The following is a 22,086-nucleotide window of genomic DNA, read 5'->3' on the forward strand; positions in this document are numbered from 1 at the left end:
AGAGAAGTAAACAAAAAATAAAGATTCATTAGCTCTCGCACTGCTTCCTGAACCTGCAGCGTCATCTGAAAATCATGCCCTACAGTGTATTTGATCTGCTCCAGATAGAAGCATCTCAAATTGATATAAATTGCCATCTATTACGGTAATTTTGCCTCTGAGCTGCGACTATATGCTGCCACATTGTATGCATCTCCTTTACTCTGGCTTCTGAACTGGATTCGCTTGGATCCTGATTGAAATGGTAATGACCAGTCCCTTGCCGCTTCTCTGTGACTGAGGAATGAGGCGGCTCAACCTCCCCACCCAAAAGTGACCCCTTTCAGTTAGCCTTCAAAGGGCCTTGACAGTGAATGGCCCGACAGATACTGCCAGCGACAGAAGAAGAGCTCACTGTCAGTCCATCACTGCTGCCGGTGACACCAAAGGCAATTCAAGGTTACGCTTTACTGTTTCCGCTCGAGTGTGAGAACACGTCACTGAGGAGGCAGAGACATAAGGGCGGCATCAGTGGAGCAACAAAACAGGACGACTGAGATAAAAACACAAAGCAGGAGAGATGAATGCATAAAGTGAGCAGAGCGGAAGGGTTGCAAAATAACCACAAAATTAAAAAAAAAAATCAGAGGTATCTCAGGAAAAACATGTCTCAGCCTTTAGTTTCTTAAAATGTACTTAGCATCTGTGAAGTGGTCTCATTTTTTACTCCTGTTGACTGCTCGCTGTAACGAGGCCGTTTCTGCTTGGTTGTAATGAGGCACTTAAAATTACACAACGGCAAACGGAGAATTAGGCCTAAACAAAGGGTGGGAGCGCTTTCAGTGGCTTTCAGCCTCAGCAAAGCCTTTCGCTGTGGGAGAAAACAGGGAAACTCTCCTCCACGTGCTCGTCTCGCCCTCATCGCCTCCTCCATTGTTGTGCAAATGTCACATGATCATACGGAGAAGGTCAACAGTTGACTTTTAATGACAGGTAAATTGAAAGAGCAGAACTGCTGAGTGGAGAAGTCTTGGTCCATTGCTTTAAATGTCTCCAACGGTTGCTAAAAGACCAAGAGCGCAGAAAAAGACATCTGTGCTTTCTATGGAAATGCCAAGGACTGAGACAAATGCACATCTGTAACATGCAGTGGAAAATGCACCCTGCTGCATTCAAAGCCGGTCAAATAGCTCACAAAGCACAGTCTAGGTCACAGAGATGGCCAAGAGTGAAGGAAACTACACCTTCATTCTTTGAAAGCCTTCACGCTGTTAAGACCTTCAGCCGTAAAATCACACCATTAGCAACAAGTTAACTACATCACTTTACCAAGAACATCGTGTCTGCAGGGAGGGAACACGTCGGTATGTTCATCACAGTCGCCTTCACTTATCACCGTGCACTCAGAGCGACCCTGCAGACTCTTTCTGGCCCTGAGTTTTGCCTCTCAGGCCACATAAAGGCTGCTGAGACTGTGTGCTGCCTGCAGACATTACTCAGGGTTTAGAAGTTATTATTATTAAAATCTACTAAAATTATAATTCTTATTAAAAGCACAAAAGAGAGGGAGTGAGAGTCTATGATGATTAATACCAAGAGATATCAAAACAGCAAGAAGTGCCAATGCCGGAGTGTTGCAGAGTCCAGGTTTGGTTGCATAAATTGCTCGCTCACTGCTGGTGGGAAGTTTTTTATTTCTCTATTACATTTCCAATTCGCCACCTCCTGTGGGCAGAGAAGCGGCCACAACAGACAAGATAGATGGATTAAGACACACAGAGTAAACCTCCAGCACCTCAATCAGGGAAATGGGATTTTAGCTTCAGTTTGGGGTGGGAATGAAAATTAAAAAAAAAAAAAACTGGTAGAGCTTTATGTAAAATTCATGTGTCAATATATCAGTACACGACCAACCAATTCCCTGACTCGTCGACAGAAATCAACCTTTTTCTGTCGTATTACGCAATTTCCATTTACATGTGACAGAATTTTATGAGCACCAGTTCAAGCCACTGGGTGCCATGGAATGCTAATGACCATTTGGTCACAAAACACAACATCTGCACAAACAATTTGCATTTCTGATTATGATTTGCATGAGTAACAACCAGTTAGGCAGACACATTCTGTCTGGACTGAGCATCACAATGACTGGCCTGCCTTTCAAAGTAAAGGGGGGGGGGGGGAAGCCTTACACGGGAAAACAGATGACTCTGAAATGTAGTTCAACAACAACCTTAGATCCAACTCTGCTTCAGTGATGTGCACTACATCAATGCTTCTTTGTGTCCACAGTGTCCTGCTGTCCAAAATCTCCAGCTGGGGTGTGCATATCTCAAAAGAATGACCAGTGATTGAAAGGCTGAACTAGATTTTGCATCATTGTGTGTCTGTGCCATCTTTGAATAACAAGTTGGATGAACAGAGGGGCAGGCGTTGTGCTACGGCTGAGGCAATCAGGCAAATACTTGCTGGGTTGAGCTCGTCCGTGCCAGTCCTGTATACACATATATGCACAAAAACCATAGGGTGTAACTTGCAATATGGTATATTTCAGTGGTACTGCAACACCTACTGCTTTGATATCTTCACAGATGCTACATGCTGTCCAGCAACATGAAAACTTCTCTTCAAATCATATTACCTCCCTTGTTCTGAGGTGTAAAAACTATTCACAAATTGGAAAAAAACAAAAAAAACGGGAGATTTTTCTCTTCCACTGCCTCCTGCCACCATGTGTGTTTTATCATCACAATACCCCAGAGACCTGGACAAAAGCAGTCCTTTTGCTTATGGGCTGCTTTTCACTGCTAACCTGATTCAGTCACACACACACACACATACACACACACACACACATACACACACACACACACACACAGTGCTTGGCGGCAACCAAACAGCCAATTCACTACCTGAATACCAAGCAGGCTGGCCAATGGGAAGGCAGCCTGTCGGGCTAAAACACTGACAGAAATGCGTGACTGTCCCAGTGGCTTGGCAGACTATTTTAAACCACATACAGGGACCGAACTGAGGAAACACTCGCCCGTTAATCTCAGGCAGCTAAGCAGCATCAGTAATTTGGGGTTTCTACATTTGCTTAATTAATATCAGTCTGCCAGCTACAGTCGAACATGTGTGCTTCCTCTCGCTGAACTGGGCTCTCTGTAGAAGTGACAACTTACTAACTGGGACAGCAGGTGGGGACGCACTGGTGTGATGCACCGGACTGGTACTGGCATCATTAAGTGGATCAGGTACCATCAACTCAATAAAATTGAGCTGACTCGGCGTTATTGTTGGGTACTCTATTTCATTTTATTATTTGTATTCTAATTGTCTGATTGATCGCACACAGCGTTTGTGGATTTGATCAGCAGATACCCTGAACTGAATCAGCGCTGGGAGAGAAAACACAAGGTTGGTGCAGCCGTAATAGCAGCGCTCCACCTGGAACTACGGCTTTTCTTTACAATTTTATTCTCATTGTAGAGATTTCTTTGTTTTCTGCCGACTGTGATCTTAAAACATATATCAAGCAGGAGGAATCAGAGGATCGATGGCCGAGCGAGAGTTAGAAAAACATAGCCGCACATCTGTTTGCGCTGGGTTGGACGACGCCATCGATCATGTCTTACTGCTGGCCTCCCCGGAGAGCTCTCAGACAGCGTCGGCTCGTTTAGTATTTTAAAACTGGATGTTATCGCGTCACAAATCTTCCCGTTTATGTATCTCTGATCGCCTTCTGCGTATGAAGCTTCTCAGCCTCTCAGGTCACCTGACAGAAATCTGCAACTTGTTCCCTGAACCACAAACAAAGCATCAAGCAGCATCCTCTACTTGTGAAACACAGAGCTGCAACAAACGTGGAGGATAAAAGACTCGATCGCTCTTAACAGCAGCTTTAAAGCAAATATATGCTCTCCATTAATTTAGACTCCGGCTGAAGCACTTGGACTGCCCCCCCCCCCCCCCCCCCGTCTGCACTCTGCACCTGCCTCTTTTTATTTCTGCGTGACGTCCTTTTATCGGCTTCAACTGACGTTTTGAAAGTCACGCTGTATTTTCTACTAAACGCCTTTTGTGCAGGGTGAATATCCCTTAATTAGCCTTTGTGTAGGTTATGTGTTGTATAAATAAATTAGCCTTCTGAGAAATCAGAGGCTGAGCCGGTGAAGTTGATCTTCCGCAGGAATTCAGCAGCGCCCACGCACGAGGCAGACTACAGTGGGGACTTTGTTCAGACGCTGGAGTGACTGCACGAACGAATCTGACATCTAAACAGGTTAAACCCTTCAGGGGGACTTAGCGGCAACCGGTTTCCATTTCTGTCATCATTAAATCAATATTACCGCGGGTGAGTCAGAAGGCTTTACAATAGGGCGCCGAGGGTGGAGGAATGCGAGGCATTGAAGTCCTCCCCATTGTGATTTTGTGGTAAGCATCAACGGCGTCACATCAGAGGAGCATTAAGTGGCTAAATCCTCCTCCTGAATAATTGACTACATCTCCAGATACAAAAGCAGCAGCCCTCCACCCATGACAGACACCGAGGCTGACAGAATTAGATGCCTCCAGAGAGCGACTCCCACCGCCGCTACAGGAGGAGACGCACCGAGAACAAAGTGCTTCCAGTGTCAAACATGAAACCGCCGTGTCGTCTCGTCACGCGCTCGGTGCTGCAGGTTCAACCCAATATTTCTGCTTTCAAGCATTTCCATGATGAAATCAGAGAACTTCAGAGCGGCGCCAGGCAGACAGCTGGAGTAAGAGCACAGTTTTTAGCCAAAATCATATATTTTTAAGTGTTCAGCCTCGTGTACTACCGAACGCCTCCGTCCTCTGAGGCTCTGTGGAAAGGTTCTGTCAGCCCAACGCCTACAATGTAAATTAGGTTTGTGCATGTTTGTGCTGGATAATATTAAGGCAATAACTGAGTAATAACGGCGGGCCGAAGCCTCTCCTCTGCACCTGAAGCTTCTCTGAGGCCGAATAAGACGAGGGGAACATTTTACAAACCGACACACAGTCTGACAAGAGCATTTGATAAAGTTTACAGAGCTCAGTTTTTATTGACTGTGGAGGAGAGACGAGGCTTCTGGAGACCAGGCGGACGAACGGAAAAGCAAAAAAGAAATGCTCAATTTTGCCCAAGGAAGAGCAATATTGATTCGGTGGATTTAGGTGTTCCTGTAATTTTGTCTACCCTCTATCTTAGACTTTAGATGTTGATAACAGCACACAGTATGAGACGATGGAGGGAAAGAGACAGCCTTTGTCCTGCACCTACATTTCAACCTAAAAATCATAGCGGCTTGGTTTGCAAGAGCAGCTCTCCACCACATTTCCATTTCCAGCCACTGTGTTTGATTAAGAGTAAACAAACCTTCGACTGGAGATGGGTCATCAAGCCGGCTGGTTTATTTAGCCTCTCGGCACAGACCTGCATATTTACCCTGTTTAGCTCTCTAAATGTAAAACTTGAGTTTGATGCAAATCCTCACACAGGTGTTTTGAAATTCAGATTGTTTCTGCGGGCACGTGTGGATATTCAGTTCTTAAGATTCCATCTGGCCGCATATCTTCAGTTTGGGCATCCAAGCATTGAGAAGACTGAAGTGCAGTTACTCTGATATTTTGTCAGGTTCTGCCTGGATTTAGGAATAAAGTCACAATTGTGTGCAAGACACTGGGAGATTAATGTTGTAATAATCTCTCATTTGTGGGACATTACGTCCTCTCCTGTCATCCCCGTTTCAAAAGCCTCGCTCGTGTCCCACAGCTGGAGGAAATCCACCTTCTTTATGGCGTGAGCAGCTGAGCGAGGCTGAGGAAAGTGCTGAGCATGCCGGTAAAGCTGTCACCCCGCTCTCGTCGGGCTGAATTAATCTTGTGTTTGCATTCAGCTGGGGAAGCGTCTGAGTGTGTGTTTACAGTAAAACCCCTCCCTGCCAGACGCAGCCACAACGGGTGCTCGGTGTGTGTGTGTGTGTGTGTCTGGATGTGTGTGTGTTAAGTCGTGCACATTTGGAGCCACGCAACGCTCACGGACAGACACACCCACATATTACACAGCGTGTGTGTCTGCTTTTATGTCTCTTTTGTTCCATTTCAATCCCATTAAGCCGACAAACTACGGCACACACAACTTGTTTTATGACGCGTCGGCCGGGCGATGTGCTGCACCGAAGGGAACTGTGTTTCTCCCGGAAACAAAGACGCTAGCGAGCTGTAATCCACTTCATGATCCTCGGACGAGGCTCTCCATGCGCCATCAACCCGACACTGCACCTCCACGGGGGTCACTGCTAGGCAGAGGTAAGATTTAGCATTTCCTGACATACCTGGTGTCACACGTCAGATCCCACGTGGAGAATTCGTGATTATCAAGGTTGGTGACCACCTTGGCCGTCCCCGGCCAGGCGGCGTGCCGTTTGATGGGAACCAGCTCGTGACCGGCCTCCCGTGTGGGGTCACGGCTGCAGCAGGTACCCATCCTTCCTCAATGAAGGACCTGTTTGCTGGAAGATCAAAGACTTTATCTCTCTGAAATCCCACTTGTAGCTGCTGAGCACTCTTGATTTAGCCACCGTTTCCCGTTAAGGTAACTCTGCTACGGCGTCCTCTACAAGCTGCTGTCTCTCCGATGGCCGTTTTGTCTTCACTCTCAAATTTTACATTAAGGAGAATCTGGATAAAAAGTCACTGAGACGGGCAGGAGCAAGGCGGTTCATAGAGGCTCTCTCTTTCACTGTTTTCGGACGTTTAGACGTCTTTTCTCTTTCCTCAGTCCTTCCCCTGTCCTCTCCGTCTCCGACCTCCCCGGCGCTCCTCACATGATTTCTCTCTCTCTCTCTCTCTCTCCGAGCGGCACTGCTGATGTTTTGGTGGCCTGGCCCCGGCAGCCTCGCCCTCGTCCTTACGCTGACAGACGTGTTACTGTCTCCCACGACCAGCCAGACTTTAAGAGCCACAACATTGTATTAACCATCTTGTTGTTTCTCTCGCTCGCCGTTTGCATCTGTGCCCTTCAATCCCTCCTTTGTGTCCGTCCTCCTTTGCTCAGTGTTGGACACAGATGGGCCCCCCCGCACTTTCCACTCTCAAGCTTTCCTTTTGGTTCGTGGACAACAGTCATGCAGAGAAGAGCGCGACAGGCCGGTCCTACGCTGTGGAGATGTGTGGGCGCTACATTTCATGCATTTTTCCTTCTGAAGTTTGTTGTTTTAATCGCACGTCATGCGCTGCTATACCATGTGCTCCACCGCTGTACACATCCAAACTAAAAACAGCTTCTGATCCTGTATGATACCAGTCCAGACTTCTGGGCATTTTAATTCATTTGCAGTTTCTTTAAGGCTTTACTGCCGTTTTTCTCTGAGGAACCAACGACACTGTGCTGCTTCTTGATGGGGATTTTTGACCGAGCGTGTCTCTGAACAAATGATGCTGTTTTGTTTATTGCCACACTTCCCTCATGAACTGTGAGCCAGTCCCATGCTCCATCGCTCATAGTGTGACTTGTATTCACGAGTGCTGCCCAACTGCTATTTTGAGAGGAAAATCGAACGAGGGAAAAATCAAAGGACGGAGGGAAAAACAGGATATAAGGAAGCGGTCAATGGTGTCTTTAATCCTTTAGAGAGGTGTTCAGAGGTTGAGCGGTTGCATCCGTTGTTCAAGGCCACAGGAAGTGAGACTGAATGTGCACTTGGCTGGAAGGAAAAAACTTGATAACACATGATAAAATACAGGTAGCTAGTCAAAGGATTCACTTCATAGCTCATGTTTGCTAAATGTTGTCTTGTACTCTGATGTATACTCTCAATGAAATCATCTGATCAAAGATGACCCAACCCAAGGCCGAGACTGCATGCTTGTTATTTCTTTGAAGGCTTTCTCACAGAAACAAATCTGACAGCAGGAACGGGCCGACAGAGAACATGCTACGGCATCCCACCAGCGCAAAACAGATGACTTCTACTCAAACTTCAAAGTCAAAACGTCACCAGTCCAAGCAGAGCTCTGTACAGGCACGATCACGATGCATGATTTTAGCCTCATCAGTCAGAAAACCGTTATAATCTGTGCACTGTTCAAACCCCACGAGGTTTGATCTGTTGTCACAACAAGCTCGTGTTTCCACGCAGCCACAGTTCTCCCCACTGGGATTATAAGAAGCCCTCCTTTTATTGTAAGTGCTTGCTATATTTCATCCATTACTAATTGCTAGCTCACCAAGCTAACGCTGCGCTTTGGCTGCGCTTTGTCTCTCTTCCCACTTCCCAGCGGGCGCTGCGTAGGTACTTGCGACACATCACACGCATCGAAGCAGGTAATTGGTGGAGAGAATTGTCTTATTAAACCACATTTGGAAATAATCCAACCTGAAGCTTTACGTAATAAAAAGGCCCAAATCCAACCTGACACATGACCTGCTGCTCCCGGCCCGGCGGGTTCGTGTCAGGCTGCTGAGGTGGAGTCTGGGTGGATAGAGGAAGGTCTGCTTTCTGATCTGACCTCCCTTTATAGGAGTAAACTCTGTGTTGCACCATCAGATGAAGCATGCACTGATGTGTTGCTGCCAATGTGCTGATTTCTCATCACCACCTTTTGGACTCTTGTTGAACTTCGCGTCCTGTCGCCCGTTATCATCATCATCATCATCATCATCATCAGCAGGAAAACTACCAAAAATGGTGAAAGTGAAGTGAGCAAACGTGTCAGAGATGATGTTGAAGGGAATCAGGATTTGAAGGAAAAACAGTTTATATGCTGCTGGTTTTGAGGTAGGTGTAACCATAGCGACCAAACCAGCAGCAGGGCAGGTATGTACAGTAAATGGATAAATCTGAAAAAAAAAAAACCCTCCATCCTTTCATCTCTCCACATCGCTGTGCTCCGTGCTGCTGAACACCATAATAAGCTTGCTTTTAGCATTGTGAACACTGTCCTGTCACAACCTTTTGTGATGTTACACAGATTAAGACAGAGTGCGCGTGCAGGCGGCAGCGAGTGGTTAATGTGCTCTGAAATGTGAAATAGCTGTGGATAAAGTACAGCGAGGGGAAATAACATGCATTACTCCGCTTTCTCCCTGAACCGGCTGCAGCTGCTCCCGCTCCAGAGAATCGCAAATCTGCATTTTTTTTTATGATGCGGATGGCATTTTAATAGACGTACGTGTGTGAGAGGCCTCTTTGTGTGGATGTGCTGGAGTGACATTTATTTGAAGCACAATCTGCCACAGAAACTTTACTTTGGCAAAGATTTAAAGCGGCCCCGCTTTTCTACCTTTTGTTTGAGGTGAGAGGAAGGAGCCTCTCAGCTTTTGAACTCAAAGAAAGAAAAGAAGGACGAGTGAGAAGAGAAAAATATCACTTTATGATGATCAGACGAGTTTGCCGTATTAATGATGATGCTTGAAGTTTGTTAAGCACAAGTTCACAGAAGCCTTCCAGATATAAAAGGTAAAAAGAAGTAATAATGTGCTGTAATGTTGTGGCATTAGTCATTTTAGAGAGGCAGCTGCACATGAATCCCTCTGTTATTTTTCTTTTCAGTAGCGCTCTCCGATGAGGCCGGGAGGCTCTTAATTATTTCCTGATTAGCTTTTTGGATGCGAGTGGCCATTTGTCTGCTACCAAACTGCTTCCTCGGTTCATCTATTTGTTCGTTCAAATAAACAAACGGATAGCTGCGCAGCCCTTTCACAGGCTTTCTGCCGCCCTGCTTTGTCTTCGCCTCTGATTCTTCATGTTCCCACAGAGCGTCGTGATGAACCACATATCAGCCTGACAGATCTGTGTTGTACTCAGATCCTCTGCGAGAGTCTGGGACTAATACTTCAGCCTCGGGCCAAGGTTAAATATTCAAGACATCCATTTTCAGACGAACTTCAAAGATGGAATTAAACACATACGCGCGCACACACACACACACACACACACACACGCACGTGGCATACTAAAATGACCCCAAAGAGTAATCTTTGTATGTACAACAGTGTGAGGAGAGGAAGAGGAAGAGGAAGACAAAAGGAAGAGATGGCTCCAAAAATAACGCCTCAGTCTGAAGAGGATTAGACGAACACAGCAGGACGAGTGATGAAGCATCAGCCACTCAGAGGTGTGTGATTAGGACAAACACTGCTTGACGTGAACCGTCACTGTGCAGAGAAATCAGCTCATAGTCAGAACAGTCAGGCTCCGACGAAGGAGCCAACGCTAGAAAATCAACTGCTGCAGGTTTAAAACCTCAAGAAGTGAAAACTCTTCACTTATAACAGCTCCTTCAGAGTGTACAGAGCGAGAGGACTCCAGGTTTAGTGGCTTTCTAATGTCAAAATTATACCTATACCTGTTGGATACTACAGCAAAAAGACCCAGGAAGACTAAACAGGATTATTTCTTTTCCTTTTTTTTTTTATTACCAGCCTGCACAGAGTGCTGGTGCAGAGAAAGTAACGACTGGTTGATTTTATCGCTGTTTCATCTGTGAAGCCTCAGGTTGAAAATCTGATTTCTTCTGATGCTATCAAACGTATAATTAATGGAGTTTGTCTCATTTTAAGCACAAAGTGTCGATACCTTCGACCGGCTTGTAGCATTCCTCCTCAAATGTTTGTACATGAGCACATTTCCAATCCCACAAACAAAAACTGAAGTGCAAACATTAAACAGAAGCTTCCACAACCCCCGCTAACCACAAATGAACCGGGACACGGACTGAGTGACCAAACAGGACCTTTAAGGTCCGGTGAGGAGGATTCAGCGGCGTCTAGCGGTGAGGTTGCAGGTTGCAACCAGCTGAACACCTCCTGCCTCACCACGCAGAGGCCTGTGGAGAGCCAGTCTTTGGTGTGTCCTTTCTGGGCTACCTTGGAAACATGGCGGCCTCTGTGGACGAGGTCCTGCTCCCTCTGTAGATATAAAGAGCTCATTTTAAGGTACCGAAAACACGATGATTCTTATTTTCAGGTGAATACACACTCATGAAAACATAATCATGAAGACCATATTGCATTTACGCCAATAGCTAAATGAATCAATATAAATGTCCGACACACTGGACATTTAACGCCACAGCAGCCAACTGTGAAGATATGAAATGTGCTTAAGGGGAAGTCAATGATACAACCCTCAGTGATGAGATAGAAAGGAAGCAGCGGCTCAATAAGTCTCCCACCTGCTCAGGAGAGGCGAATCGTGTCCAGGTGGACTTAAAAGACTTTGTGGTTCTGACATTAGAGGAGATTTATGTGACAGTAATAAAAAGTCTAAATCAAACTGCAGTCGCTCCCTCTTAAAGGAGTGCTTCGACATTTTGGGAGAGATGTTTATTCACTTTCCTGCCAAGAGTTTGATGACATCATCATGTCCGTATGCTGACGACGAAACGGGAACCAGGAGCCGATTCTTGTCACTTAGCATACAGAAAGCTAGCCCGGCTACATCCAGAGCTCAAAAATCGCTAATTAACAGAAGTTTCATGTTTAGTCCAAACAAAACGAAGGGAGAGAAATGATATTTGTGTGTATGTATTTATGATAGTTGTGGTTTTATGAGTTACATACAATAACTCGTTCTTGTTTCTACTCTTTATGCTAAGCTAAGCTAATCGCCTTCTGGCTACCTGAAGACATCAGAGTGGTATCAGTCTTCTCAGCAGGAAGGCGAATAAGTGTATTCCCCAAAAATGTCCATCAAGGTCAAAAACATGTTTCCACTGCATCACGGTGAGTCAGGGAAGAAAAAAAAAACATTATTAAGTATTTACTGTGAAATACATCTTTTCTTAATCCTTCCCCACGCTGGACTTTTACTGTCTGAATACTGAAACGGTTGAAAGAGCCACACATGAAAGCTTTCCTCGCTTCACGGTCAGGCCACAGTCCGGCCGTCTGTCTGCCTCTGAACAGCGTTTTCCATCACATTTGAATGCTGAGCTTACTGTCAGTGAGTCCAAACAGCGTCAGACGTGACACAAAGAAAAGAGACGGAACGACGTGGGGTGGTGGTCCCACAAGTACACCGTACGTTTTATGTGTTGCTGCCTTTGATTTTCACTCCTTTTCATCTTTTTCAACAGATTCATACAGTTTGAAATCTAAACCAAAGCAAAAACATACCTCAGATCAGATCCTCTGCCAGGAAATAGCGACTGTGATACATTCTTCCTGTCCATCCCGACACTGCACCTGACAGCACAGAGTAACACCCGGCTCTCACCTCCGTGTGTCTCAGAAACTTAACGTCCTGTCCTGCAGACGTTAGCTAACAACAACCGTGTTCTCACATTTCAGCAACAAGACATTAACAACAAAAAAGCGTAGACCTGTTTTCAGGTCCGGCTGAAATACACACCACAGTCTACGCTGAATTTCAAGGCTATTTGGTGCATTTGGTGCAGAATAAGCACCTCTGATGGAACTGAGAGATGTCTTAAACGAATACATGTGATTTTCAGTGTCGGCTCTGAAGTTTACTCAGATAGAGAGAAAAAAAAAAAAAAGAAGCCTTTCAAGTCGAGCATTTTTATTTTATCCAGTACTACGAAACAATGAGAGGAATGTGTTTAAGCACACACACACACACACACACACACACACACACACACACACTGAGCTGTTGATAAATCATTAGCCCGTGGTGGAGCTGGCTGAGTCCCTGTGGGGTTTCAGTATGAATACAGTGAGTCAGGCGTAAACATGACTCATCTCACTTCTTACCTACACTTAACATTCCTCCTTGATACCCGCGGCTCACGGCTTTAGGTTCAAATTTGTGATCCTTTTCAAGCTTTTCAGATGAGAAACTTTTTCAAAATGCCTCTCACTGAAACATTAACGGCAGCTGCACACCCACAGAGTCTGATTCTGCCTGATCTGAGACACAACACCATCTCACCTTAGTTTTGCCGTCTTGTTCTTAAAAAAAAAAAAAAAAAAAAAAAAAAAACCTTTCTGCTGAAAAGGTGAGTCAACGTCTGCTGAGGTTTGATTTTTTGGATGATTGTGTGAAGTTTCAACAAGAAGAAGATGGTAAAAGGACTCGTTTTCTAGTCTGGGATGACCAATCAGAGCACTTCACAGCACACGCCACATTCATCACTCCGTCTCTCGCCCAAGGACTCTTCAACATGCAGACTGGAGGAGCCGGGATCGAACCACCGACCTTCTGATTGGTGGTCTACCTTCCTGAGCCACAGGTGCCCAGTAGATGTTTTGCCAATTGGTACCAATACATATATGGATAGCTGAACTCGACTGATTCCAGAGTTTTCTTTTCCACTGATGTAAAATCAGTGGAATCAATAACACCTGGGCCGGCAGCTTACTGTGACTTACAAATGTGACTGATAGCAGAAAAGCAGAATTTTACAGTGACACTGACTGTCTGTACTAAACGTGTATTGTCTGGCTGATAACCTGATCTTCTTAATCAGGTCAGCATCGGCCTCGATACCAACCCGGCGTATCAGATCGGTGCTTCCTCGCGTCCCACTCATGAGCGCTGCCTATTGTATTAAATGGAGCGTCTGGACAGGCGGCAGGCATCGCTGCAGCATCAACTGAGACCAGTGTCTGTGGAGGTCTGCGAGTGTTTGGTCGCCGCGAAGGCGTGGATGATGATATCCGCTGAGGGTTTCATCCCTGAAATGAAGCGCTGTCAGTGCTGATTCTGTCGGACATGGCTGGTTGGAGCTTCACTATCATATAATCTGTTCCAAAGATGGAGGAAAACGGCCATCAGGAGATTCTCCAAGTCCTCAGATGTCTTGTGTTCAGTTCAAACGTGGCACAACACTCCTCTCATTAATGTTTCCAGCTAGCTTGCTGTGATCAGGACAGTCAGTTAACCAAAAGCATGTCGTAAGTAAAGTGCTGAGGTGTTTTAGTTTGATGGATTTGCACTGAAGCTCAGCTCTGGTTTGCACGTCACTGTGTGTGTCGTCAAAGTTAGAAACTGTCCACCCAGCAGTCCAAGATCTGAAGGGATTTAAGATGATATAAAACATAAACAAGCAGCAAATCCTCACAAACGAGGAGCTGAAACCAGAGGATGTTTGACATTTTGGCTTGACGAATGACCCTATTTTCTGTTTATTGACTAATCAACGAACGGTTTCAGCACTGCTGTCGGTACTTTCAGTAATGATGAAACGCAGAGCAGCAAATCAAAACCTTAAGTCCAGAAGTGATTGGAAGGAGGACTCAGACCGTCTCACACCGTCTTGACCTCTCTGCGAGAAACAGAAAAATAAATGAGAAAGTGGAGTGGAGGCTGAGAGGTGAAGGCACAGCAGGAGACGTAACACAGCGGAGGAAGAGCGAAGGAACATGACTGAGGCAGAGCGTGGAGACGAGAGGGTGCGAAAACGAGCGAATGAGAGGAGACGGTGAGACAGAGAAGCTGCCTCAGCAGATGCTATCTCCTGGGAAGGTTGATGAAAATGTACTTATCATCTTTCCAAAGTCATTCACAACAAAAAAAAAGCCCTTGTCTTCAAAAAGCTTCTACATTTTCTCACCTTCTGAGGCAAACAAACATCCATTATTCAATGCACTCAAGAGCCGGCATTCCTGCAGAGGGTGTTCATACTTTCGGCTTCACGCGGGCTGAAGTGTGGTGAAACTGCTCCACCAAGCCAAACCGCAACCACGCTACAACACCACCAATTCACCCAAACACCGGAAATGGCTTCTATTAAGAATACATGACATTTCAGGTATGCAGCAGGTGACGCTCGAGACCTTCAAACGTCATCAAGTCACGTTTGATCTGTTTATAAAAGGAATTTCTGGCGCTGTTTCTGCAAAAGACTTCTGAAGCGAACAACTGCAAAGCGAAACGAAGTCAGGACAGAGCGGGGAAATGATTTACCTCCGACACCTCTGGAAGTTACTAATTTACCCTCATAAGCTAAAGTCGAGTGAATAACAGCCAAAGAAGATAAAGCAGGTTAAAAAAAAGCCAACATAACCCTGGCATATGCTGCTGAGGTGAGCCTGTGGTAGAGAAACAGGTGTTGGAAGCGAATATCTGGAGGCGACGTCGTTAAGAACGCGAGACAACGTTGGATGTAAATGCTGTCCTTGGGCTGACATTTGCAAGAAATAATCTTTAACTTCCCTGCTGTTCTGAAGGCAAACACAGAGACTGGTTAGCACCTCCAACCAACGAAAACAACAGAAAAGCTATTGTTGACAAAGCTTTCTCTTCCAGCCTTTATTTGTCTGCCAGGGAACTGTTGGTTCTTTGGTTTAGCCGTGGCTCCACGGCAAAACAAAGCCTCTTTTTCATTTGAGGACAAAGAGCGTTAGACGGCGAGCACAAACCCACCCGATGTTGTCACGTCTTTAATAAGAGCCACCGGTTTTATTAGCAGGTTCACAAAGATTTTCCATCAAGATGGAAAACAAGTGCGTTTCGTGGGGACCCGCTGCTTGAAGTCGTCCTTTCTGTGTGAGCAAACAGCCTCAAAGCAGCCATTCAGGCAGATTCACTCTAATGCAGCACGGCCTTCTCTGTACACAATCTATATTTAGGTCTATTCAGTGCTGCATTCACCTGGGGACCAAACGACTCATCCAGAATGAAAATTTGAGAAAGAGCCGTTAATACATCACTCAGCTAACATCCGTCATGCTCCATCTTTGCACCAACATTTGCTGCTGTGACTCATCTTCTAATTCTTTCTGTTGGGAGCTTGCAAGCTTTGTGAAATAGTAATTCAAGGTTGTCCTACTGCGCACGGAGAGGGAGTATTACTGATTTTTTTTTTTTTGATTTTTTTTTTTTTTAAAAAGAGGATTTTTTTGTCATTTTAACCAAGACTCCATTGGTGCCAGACAAAGAGCACACCTGCTCTGCAAACTTTAACACAGTCATTGATAAAAACATTACCGGACAAAAAGCACTCCAGTGGTGTTGGTGGTATCTGCAGCCAGTGTCACACAGAGCCTCGGAGGGTTTAAGTCTTGCAAGGCCATACTCCTGACATTATTGTAAGCTGCTTTGAGATAAGCCTCTTCGTCACGGCTTCGTGATACCATCATTGTGCTTACGCTGCCAATCATGCAGCCCTCAAATCAGTGCGCAGCCAATGTCAGGTTCCTGCCAAAAGCATCACCTCTGCAAAACTGCAAAAGCCCTGAGTCACTCAGTGTCACTGTAACCCACTGCAAGCTACAGTGAGTCCTATGAATACTATCTCTACATTTTAATTAAGGCAAGCTGCTCCACAGCGACGGTCTGTTATTAAACTATTTATTGGGTTGGAATAAATATAATGGAGAGCATGCATAGATTTCCATAGGAAAGCTTAAACCTTTGGTGTTCCAGCAGAGCGGTACCCTCCACCAGCTACAGTCCATAATGCTTCTGTGGATGCCATCTTACCTTGAACTCAGCTGCAGCACAATGATTTTCACAGTCACTGCAGGACACAGTAAGTTTGACCCAAAGGAAGTCCACTAACAAGCTGTTTCTGGGTTTTTCTACCACATCTCACAGCCTTCATCAGTGAGGAGCTCCTTCAGGTGTCTTCACAGGCGATGACAGGTGAGTCGTATATTTAGGAGAATCATAATCCTCCTCTCTGAAGTAGGCCTGTGCTGACTGGTGATCAGTTAGCATATCAGATCTTTCTACTCTGTGCCCTGTTGTGCTGTATGTTTCCAGTGGAGCCCACTGAGCTCTATCAATCCACGTTAGTGACGAGCGAATCTTAAATCTATAATCACAAACCAGCCTGTCGTCTCTTTTCCATCGATCTGACGTCCTGCATCTCCGTTCTCCGTTTGTCTGCTCACCTAAACTCTGCTCAGCACTCCGAAGGCGTAGCTAACATTAGGGATACGATTTGGATTGTTCTATTAAAACTTAAAGACTTCATCTATCTGTGTATGGCAGACACTGAATGTGCTGTTGGTGCTGCACTCGAACACACATCACACAGACACAAACAATGCTTCAGAGGAATCTGAAGGTTAGAAATAATGAAGTAAATAAATAGGGAATAAAGGAAAGTTGCAACTCACAATTAGGTTTTAATTATTAATTATTCTGTTGATTAGTTTTTCCATGAATCATTTAATCGTTTAGTCTACGAAATGTCCATCACAACAGCTTTGATCCACAGCCAAAAACTGAAAGCCATCCAATTTACAATGATATAAACAAACATCTGACAAGCCAGAAACAAATAATACTTGATAAACGCATTAAACTACAATAAAATACTTGATAATTCATGTACTTGTCAACTGGCTAGTCCAATCTTTGACTAATCATACCACAAAGTGACGTCTGATCTAATGTAAACTAAATGGTTGCAGCAGAAAGAAACACACAGAGTCAGCGGTGAAGCCGGACAGTGACGGAGTTTCTCACACCTTTCTAGATTAGTGGAGCTCCAGGATAATGACTAAGGACGGGGCTAAGGACAACAGGACCGAACCAGCTGTCTTCCACTACCAGCAGCGATCACTCGCAGCTCGCTCTCAGCTTGATTCTCTCACTTTTTGTGCTTGTGTGCAAGTCTTTCTTTCTCCCTCTCCCTCCCGCCTGCCTGCCTGCCTTAAATCCCCTTCAGTGAAGTCAGTCATGCAGACGGTCCTGCAGGAGCTTTATCCCTCCTTGGATCTGATCGGCTCTGCTCCCCACCTCCCTGTGCCAGGAGCCCCCTTGCTGGGAGTGGCTGCAGAACAGGGCGGAGTAAGACCCATCTGGAGGCCCCTCAGAGGGACTCGCACGTCACGCCTGTTTGCTCGTAACCAGGTATGAGTGTGAGCAAACACGAGACGAAGGCGAACAGAATGTTACGACGTTCTCAGACAAACAGACGTCGTACTGACACTGACAAATACTTCTGGAGGGAGGTATGCGAGAGTGGGCTCAGCCTGCGGAGGTGGAAGTAGCCAAACAAACCAAACTCATACTCACATCCCACTGGTCCATTGAGGGACATAAGGAGGGATTATTAAAGCAAGCCCAGACAAAGAACCACTCGGTGCGAAGGTTGAGGACAGACAGGAACGACGCAAGAAGAAAACAGCCGGAGGCAGACGGCCGATCTGACGGCTGCTACGTCTACAATGAGCTCATCAACGAGGTGCGCGGAGGATGATCACTGTTTTCAACGTCTGTGCCAAAACTAAACAAGGCTTTCATGCTGTGATTCCAAAGTGACGCTCACACGGCATGCTGGGATATCAGACGGGGATCACTTCACTGGAAACACATGCAGCATTAGGCTGAAGTGCCCTCAGGACATATTGACGATTCGATCAAGGCCTCGGAGGCTCGACCCTTTAATGTTTCAGAACGCAGCCATGAAGAAGGAACACGTGTTTTGAAGGGCGTCTAAAGTGTATAAAATGGTAAACGGTGCAGAACGCGTCTTCACCATCGAACTTCTCCTGCAGTTCTGGTTTAAAACATCTTTTGCTTTAGTTTTTTTGGCATATTTCCCACCAGATACCTGCAAACAAACACTGTATGCCAGCTAACACTCACCCTGTTTCTGAGTATCTGGAAGTAGTGAAGTAATGATTTGCCAAATGCGGCGCAAATTTCAACCAAAAATCCCCAAAGGCAAACACATTTCACGCATTTCCATCGACGACCACCATGCAAATACCAGAAGCTGAGCGCATTGAGATAAACAGCTGGTTTTCCCCAGTCTGGTGCCAACGAGACGACATAATCAAAAGAGCTGCAGTGAAACCTCAAACAGTGAGGAAATTTATGGGCTCCTCTTCAGATAATAAAAAAAGAAATGTACTTTCATGGCTCAATGGTTAGTTGCCTCCATAAAAGCTCTCATAGAGGATTAAGACGTGTTCCATCAAGTGGTTTCTGGAAAACATTCAGAGGGTCTTGGCAGCCAATGATCACATGGCTGCATGGTCACAGCCATCACTGGTGACCTCGGTTGGCCTCCCTGCCCCTCACACCTCTTTCCCTGTCGACCTCCTCCAGAAAATGCCCCCAAAATATTCTTAAAATATATATTTATATCTTACATCTTACGTAAGACAGTGCAGTACATACATTGTGTGATTTTGGTCTGCAGGGGTTGTTTTGGTAAATGATAAAAGCGCCTGAGAAACCAGCTCCAGTCCACTGTCAAATGAAACGCCGTGAGCCGACGCTGCTCTGTTCCAGCAGGCGGGATGAATCTGGGCTTCTCTTCTCAGAATAAACTCCAAGAACTCTGCGAGCATCCGAAGAAAAAGCACGCAGAGACACAGAGGGAGCCGGGCTGCTCTTTTCGCTAGTAATAAAAACATGAAAAACATTTTTCGGATAGAAGAGGCTCCAGAAGAGACAGCGGTGGAGCCCTGGGGGGCCGTTATATAAACACGGCCTCTAGATAAACAGCCCCCCTCCGATGCCAATAGGATATTGGATTTCAGGGTTGTTATTGCCTCACCTTGTTCTGCTCAGGAGACACCACTCACAGGCCAATTAAAAGTTTGGAGAAGGAGACAGTAAATAAACAGATGTCCCACTCAGGCAAAGGGAAGGACTGTTGTCTTAATTAATCATTCAACCTTTTAAAGATCATTCACGACATAACGTGTTGGAAACAGTGAAAAATGCCCAACAGTTCAAACCAGAGCGATTAACTGATTAACTGATGAATCACTGTACAGAAAACTCGTCTTCAACCATAATTAAAAATGTCCCAGCTTCTCACATGTGACAATTTGAAGCCTTTTTTTGTCATAAATGATCGTAGACTGAATATACTTGGATTATATTTGGCTTTTGGACCGTCGGTCGGATAAAACACGACATCTGAAGATAAAACCTTAAAAATATTTAGCTGCAGGCCTCGTTCAAACCCGATCATATTTGATTTACAGAGATTAAAAGCAGGAAATTCTCACATTTGAGAAGCGTGAACCAGAAAATGTTTGATATATTTCCTTGAATAATTGATGTGGAGACAATCAAGTTTCTGCTGACTGACTATCAGTTAATTATTTTGGCACTGCACTCTCTCTAATGCTTGGTGGCAATGGACAAAAGCTACATGAGCGTGAGATTTTCCCCTGAAGGCACCTTTAAAGCTCGGTGACGTCTGACGGACGTCACTGTGAACAGGATGCTAGTTGTCTGTAAATTGCTTCACTCTATCCAGCGACATCTCCAGTGGTGGGGAACATCATTAAGCTTGTACACAGAGACAAAAACAACGTCCCCTGATGCAGCACAAGCTTGTATCATAAGCTTATCACCTGAGGTTGCCGCAACGCATCACATCTGACACACGAACAAGAGCCTGCTAACAGCCTGATAGCCAATTACACGACTCAATATGTTTGAGCTGCATGTTGTGGCAAAACAAAAGAAAGTGCGGCATAAAGAGAAAATGTTAAACCAGAAATTCAAAAACAATGTAATTGCCAGTTTCATGTCCGTCTTTTTCAATGACTCCATTCAGGATTATTTTTGGTGAGTGGCAGCAAAAAGACACAGAGGCACACAAGCTGAGTCTGAGTCACGCATCACTGCGAAACGTGGCAGCACATCAGGACGGATTCAGATGAATTTTAATTAACGTCTAACACAACACTAAGTCTGAATTCCAACAGCGTTTATCCAAAACAGCCACTACAGAACTGTGCCGAGACGATCGCCATCAACAGCCACAGAAACGACCTTTGCTCTCTGTTATCTGCAACGACACGTTAATCTCCGTCCACACGGAGAAGTCATAAAGCCATAAAACACTCAGTCCTGCTGCGTCAGAAGAGCTCGTGACTGACGGGCCGACAGTCAAAATGAAGAAGTCCTGTCTGCGTATGAATATTCAGGAGAGATCAATTACTCACCACGGTGTCTTAAAACAAACCCACACGCTGACAAAACACGAGCGCCAACTGTGAACGTCGAGGTAACCTGTACGGAACAATGTCCCAGCTGTTTCCTTTATGCTGTTCCTGCTTATCGTTGAGCCAAATGTTGCCCACAGAGTGTCCCATCAACAACCCAAAAAATCTTTAAGACTGTTGATAGAGCACGAATTACCAGAGATGGGACAAAGTCATTGAACTGCAGGTGTCAAGAGTCAAATCCTGAGTCAAGACTGCAAAGGCCGAGTCCTAAAACCTCGTTTCCAGCTGCTAAACGGGCGTTTTCTTCTGGAAGTCGAGTCTGTTGTTCCAACCTGTGGTGGAAACTCGATGACGGCGAGCGTCTGCGTGATTTGTCCTTCATGGTGGACGTGACCAACAACCTGTCAGAGCTGATCCTCGAGCTCCAGCAAAAGCTGCCATGACATCTGAGCACGCGGCTGAGCGCGGAGACTCCTTCAGGCGTTCGGAGAGAGGTTTCAGGCCACGAGAGGCCAACAAAAGGAAACCAACGCGTTTGCTGCGATGTGGATCCAGCTGCCGTTCGTGACAACAGCATGAGGTCACTGAGCTGCAAGGCTACGACCTATGACTGTGAGCGGCTCCGTCAGAGACTCAAGCACCATCATCATCATCATCATCCGACACCAGATGACTCCCCAAAGAGAAGCAGCTCCAGTCATCACAGAGGTTAGTGTGACACGTGTTCAATAATGTAGTAGGGGGATAAAAGCCAAAGCGGGGGTGCCACTGAGCATGACCCTTGAAAAACAGCAAATATCAATATTTTTATGACCTCCTGATCTTAAATTTGACTGTTTTGGGCCAAGATATACTAATAAATGCACAGATAAACACAAAGTGAGACAGGTGCCGCCATTAATCTCCGGCAGAGTAGAGAAGAAATCTTTGAAGAGCATCGTGAAACTCTGGAGCATAAAAATGTGTTGATATGAAGGAACATGGAAACACTGAAAACATGAAAATTAAGAGAAGTTTTGAGACACTTTTCAGGTCTTTTTTTAACTTATCTGGTGTTACACGGATTTATGACTTGACAATAAAATGCTGTGGGACTTCAGACTGATAAATCATCCTTTATATTAGCCAGTATTATCTTATAGCAGACAGATGTTCTGACACTGATCAGCTGCACCTCAGTGTCAGCACATCTGTCAGCTGATAAGAAGCAACAAATGACCATAATGAAAAAGAAGCGTTTTGAGGTCACGTGG

At 45.4% G+C, this 22,086-nt stretch overlaps 1 protein-coding gene across 9 annotated transcripts in view; it reads right to left on the minus strand.

Moving 5' to 3' along the window:
* Positions 1 to 22,086, minus strand: part of LOC143321869 (pleckstrin homology domain-containing family A member 7-like) — a 120,053-nt gene that overhangs the window by 96,995 nt on the left and 972 nt on the right. The window contains exon 1 of one of the 9 annotated variants that reach the window (XM_076732566.1): positions 6,327 to 6,605. The exons of the other annotated variants lie outside the window; for them this stretch is intronic. Coding sequence (XP_076588681.1) covers positions 6,327 to 6,478 — 152 coding nt within the window. The 5' untranslated portion in view covers positions 6,479 to 6,605. Of the gene's footprint in view, positions 1 to 6,326; positions 6,606 to 22,086 lie in introns of those variants that run through there. 9 annotated transcript variants of the gene reach the window in all.

This window comes from Chaetodon auriga, chromosome 6 (genome assembly GCF_051107435.1).
Source record: "Chaetodon auriga isolate fChaAug3 chromosome 6, fChaAug3.hap1, whole genome shotgun sequence".
Lineage (NCBI taxonomy): Eukaryota > Metazoa > Chordata > Actinopteri > Chaetodontiformes > Chaetodontidae > Chaetodon > Chaetodon auriga.